A 5,248-nucleotide genomic window follows, 5' to 3' on the forward strand; every position below is an offset into this window, starting at 1 on the left:
CCGACCACAACATTCAATCCACGTACCCCACCACCGTCTCCTCGTAAACTCCGTCTTTTCAAATCTCTCCCACACCCCTTATATGCACCATTCTCCATGCTGGTATTTTGCACCACCACCATCACCGATGAACAGACCCACCACCCGCCACCGGCCCGCTCTTAAAAATAAGCCAAAACCACCGTCCATAAAGAGTCATTCTCCTAACGGCGTCGTCACAAAGCACAAAGATTCTTCAGATTTGAAGAAATCATTATATTCCTCTGCTAAAAACTTTTGTTCTTGCCTTGGTAATGCACATTTCTTGAAATGGAGGACCGGTGACATATGTGGTGTGGTGGTGCACCACCCCGTACCCTGCGTCTTTGCCGCCTCGTTGCTGTTCTTCATGGCTGTCGAGTACACTCTCCGCATGGTCCCGCCCACCGCGCCGCCGTTTGATCTCGGGTTTATTGTCACCAAAAACCTCCACCGGTTACTTGAATCTCGACCCACTCTCAACACGATTCTGGCTGGCCTTAATACGGTATATGTGTAAACATACTCATCTTAGTTTATGTTTGGTAAAATTCTTTGTAGATTATAAGTTGCGGATGATAAAATCTGTAGATCTTAGATCATATGTTCCTAAAAATAATCACGAATGATCAACTTATAAACGAGAAAAATCTTTAACAAACATACTCTAGTATTATTAGACTCAGCCGATAGAATACACGTATGCCTACGACTCCGTAACAAGCAATGTGAATTTAACTTCTTGTTTTTGGATCTAACTTTGATTTTAACATGCAAGCCTACATTTTCTTCTACTTATTCGGTGAGTAATTAATGGCATTTATTAAAAGTCAAAGCATGTTAGATTTTGATATGGGCATGATCACTAGCATTTAAAGTTTTTACTTTTCATACCTGCATTTTTATTTTATAAAAATTGATTTATTTTTCAAGATGGTTCTTTTTGGGGAATCATGTATATATAATTTGTTTGAGTTTTGTGGATCGAGTAGGTTTTCGTAGGAATACAAACGACGTACATACTATGGACATGGCTAATGGAGGGTCGACCGAGGGCGACGATCTCAGCTTTGTTCATGTTCACATGTAGGGGAATACTTGGATATGTCACACAGCTACCATTGCCCGAGGTTAAGTTCGTCGCATAAGATCTTTATATCCCAATTCGATATTTTAAAATATGAAATTGGTGTGTTTAAAGACGGAAAGGAATAAAAACATTTAACATACAACGTCTAGGGTAATTAGTAAAATGTTTAAGGCTCGAGATATGAGGATTATGAATCTCAATGAGAAATAGGCTGAATTAGCAAATTGGCAACCAAAATGCACAAATAAGACACGTTACATCTATTTCAAGTGTATATTTCATTTTCGATCGTAGTAACCACTGTTATATGGATGACTGATTTAAAGTTAATTTCCATAAATTTGCTTTAGAATAATTGACTACATGAAGTTTTTCTTTCTAACAAGCAAAAATTGACTTTCTACAGTAATAAAAGAAAAAAGAAAAGAAAAATTAAGTGAAATTTTTTGTCCGGTTTGTTTCTTAACTGGGGTTGGCAGTTGTTAACACCTAACAGATTTCTTGGGAAATTGAAATTGTCCTAAAAAATCCGACATCTTTAGGACAAATGGGTTGTTCATAAATAGCAAAATTCCAATAATTAATGATAATAAAAATATTTTTATGGCCACTGTTACACCTTCCCATGCTTCGATAATTAATGCTAATTATATTATAGTTTTATCTGCAGATACGTCACATTAAATAGGTTTGAAGAAACAAAAAGAATTGAGAAATGGAATAGGATTGAAAGATCTAATTGTTCATAACAGCTACAATGTGATGAAAGCTGAAACGAAATTTTTGTTTGTTTTGCTTGTTTCTTGACAGGGATTCTTGGGTTCGGGTGCGGATTTTCCGGTTGGAAATGTTTCATTTTTCTTGTTTTATTCGGGACATGTGGCTGCATCGATTATTGCATCTCTAGATATGAAACGAATGAAAAGATGGGAATTGTCTTACACATTTGACATTCTAAATGTTTTACAAGTGATAAGATTGTTGAGTACGCGAGGTCATTACACAATCGACCTGGTTGTTGGCATTGGTGCTGGAATACTATTTGATTCTCTGGCCGGAAAGTACGAAGATAGCAAGAAAAGAGCAGCGTCTTTCGTCACTAGTGCCACCACCTATGGATCCTTCTACAACTCTGAGAAAGAACGAAATGGTGAGTTGTTGGGTTAGGAAAGAACCAGAAATTTGGTCTTTATCTAGTGAAGATAAACTTCAAATAATATAAATTTAAAAATCAAGGTCAATTTCTTCTATCCGTGATTAAAGTTGATATCCTAGTTTGGATTACCTGGTTTTTTCTTCCTACCGAACTTTTGAAACGATTATGTATAAACTTTATATAATGTAAATCACGTCAATAAAATCTTTCTTTCAGTAATGTAATGGTGAGTAACTTAGCATTCACGTGCAAACGTGAAGTCCGGAAGAAATTGAAGAATTTTTTAGGAATCTCATAAGATTTGTTCATTTTATTTTTTAAATGATGGTTAAAAATTCATTTGGATTCGTATACTAGTGAAAAGAAATCAATCTAACTGTATTTTCGTCTTTTCTAATGTTTTAACAATGGACTTTATAATATTGAGATTTGATTTTTGAGCTCCACGCACCTTCTAACTAGTGATGGCAACGGGACGGGTTTGGACGGGGCGGGGCGGGGCGCTTCCACTCCACACCGTCCCATTTCCCCTGCACCCCGCCCCGTCCCACCTTAGATGGGGTGGGGACAGGGCAATTTGTTGCCTCATTTAATTTAATTTTTTTATTTTACATTTTCAAAGTTTCAAGTTATGTTATTATCAGAGAATAAAATACAAATATAAAATGAATTTTTAACGGGTGAATTGTCTAGAAATAAAATTATTTTTAATTTTTTTTTATTATTTTTTTACTTCACGGGGCGGGGCATCCTCACCTTGCCCCGCCCTATCAACACATTCAAGGCAAGATTTTTTGCCCCCTTCGGGGCGGGGCAGGGACAGGGCGGATTTTTTTGTCATCCCTACTTTTAACAAAGATGGAGCAAAGTTTTAGTAGTATATTTGACATTGTTAAGGGACAAAATAAATGAAAAGTATATATAATGTTTTTTTTTCTTTTTTACTTTCACAAGATTCTCTTAGCCCCTGTTTGATGGTCATTATTTTAGTAAAAATAATGTTTTAAGTAGTAATTTTTCAGATAATGTGTGGTTAGAAAGTCAAAAAATGTTGTGCTTAATATTTTATTATGTAAATTTATAGTTGAAAATGAGTATGAAAAATAAATTAGTTTGTTTTAAAGGGAGTCAAACGGGGGCTAAATTACTTTTCTCACATGTTCTTATAATTTCTTTCGCCACATGGAGCATCTCTATACTGCTATATGGTCAACAAAATGTTTGAACTCTTCTCTTGCGGGAGACACCCGTTTACCTTTCGTGCTTTGTGTTACTTTTGGCTAGTTAATAATTCAATCATCTTTAGTTCAATCATTTGTGTGAAGAAAGGATTGACCACCAAGGTATTTGTCAGGCTTAGTTTCTTCTTCCAATTTCACCACAACCAAAACAAAAAACGACCCAAGACAATGCTTAGTTCTTCCCACTTACAGTTGTCAAGAGAATATCCACATAGGGACCACAACAGTAGGCAATAACACAGTATTAACTATCACAAAGGTAGAGATGAAAAGGGACAAAGACAGGCAGAAGAGAGAAGAAGCAAAAGGTCGAGAGTTCTCACAAAAGAAAGAAAGGGGCACGATTAAGTAAATTTACCAAAATAGACCTATTTGAGTTCCTAAAGTCGAGATATGCAAATTTGCTGCTTTAGAGCCACCACTATCCGTCCTAAAGATTTAGCAAATTTACCAACGCCAATTAGCCACAAAAGCAAATTGATATCCAAGGACAAAATCATCCAAGTTTTTCAGCGTAACCTAAAACACTAAACAAATGACATTAGTACTTTTAGGAGATTAAAATAAGTATCCTGCCCAAAAAGAGCTCGTCAGAAACCCCACACGCGCCCCACCAACGGAGGCTCCTTAGTTTGCTAGTTATGGGTCCAACCTCCATTTGTCCAACAAAGGTCACATTTGGCTAGAATTAGAAGATTTCAGATCCGGCTGCAAAGAAAAATCGGCCCTTTCTCTCAACTTTTGGCCAAATTTCACCATCCACGCTCTGATTCCATATGTGAAGAAAAGATTGAACACCAAGATGTTTGTCAAGCTCAATTTCTTCTTCCAGTTTTACCACAACCATAACAAAAATGACCCAAGACAATGCCTAGTTCTTCCTATTTACGGTTGCCAAGAGATTATCCTCATAGGAGACCACAAAGGTAAGCAATAACAAAATATCAATTGCCCCCAGGGCACATATCCAAGTGGTAAAAGGGGGGTGGAGAAATCCAGCTTTGCTTGAGGCTGCTGCGTCAAGGGTTCGAATCCTGAAATATGGATTTGGCTCTTGGGTAAGTGCACGTGTACAAGCAGCCTTCCACCCTGTACCCTTGGAAGTATAACCTACGATTTACCTCCTTCACGATACTCCAGGACAGGGGTGGTGTGGGACCCTTAAGGTTATGGTTTAACCTTTTTTTAATAACAAAATATCAATTACCACAAAGGTTGAGATGAAGAGGGATAGAGATGGGCAGAAAAGCAGAGAAGCAGAAGGCCAAGAGTTCTCACAAAAGAAAGAGAGGCGCACGCAGGGCGGATGTAGGGGGTAGCTGTACTGGGCTTTAGCCCAGTGCAGCCTCGGTCCATAAAGAAACTATGCTTGTAAATTTTGTCAAAAAAAATTGTAGCTCGGCCCAAATTTAATGTTAAACCACTAGCTACCCTATTCAATATTTACGCGCTTTAGCCCAACTTAAATGGATCAAGTTTAAATCCAATATTTGTATAGCCCATATACAAATTTATCTCCCTCGAACCTGTTGCATCCCAAAGGACCCAAACCCACCTAACCTAATTCAAAACCCTTACCTACACCCACAGTTTCCATTATTTCTGGAAGCAAGTATGATATGAGTTCATTGAAAAAAAATTGAACTTCAGCCCACCTTAACAACTTTTTCTGGCTCCGCCCCTGGGCGCACGATTTTTCTTACTAGAGAAGGAAAGAAGACCTAATATATTTAACTTTTGAGG

General features: G+C 37.5%; 1 protein-coding gene across 1 annotated transcript; it reads left to right on the top strand.

Annotated features, from left to right (window-relative positions):
• On the top strand, nucleotides 1-2,488 carry LOC111401441 (phosphatidylcholine:diacylglycerol cholinephosphotransferase 1-like). Its single transcript, XM_023029175.1, has 3 exons — nucleotides 1-526; nucleotides 1,011-1,148; nucleotides 1,919-2,488. The coding sequence occupies exons 1-3, from the start codon at nucleotides 83-85 to the stop codon at nucleotides 2,273-2,275; spliced, it is 939 nt and encodes a 312-aa protein (XP_022884943.1). The 5' UTR covers nucleotides 1-82; the 3' UTR covers nucleotides 2,276-2,488.
• Nucleotides 2,489-5,248: the final 2,760 nt, after the last annotated feature.

The sequence above is a fragment of the Olea europaea genome, chromosome 10 (assembly GCF_002742605.1).
Source record: "Olea europaea var. sylvestris chromosome 10, O_europaea_v1, whole genome shotgun sequence".
Classification (NCBI taxonomy): Eukaryota; Viridiplantae; Streptophyta; class Magnoliopsida; order Lamiales; family Oleaceae; genus Olea; species Olea europaea.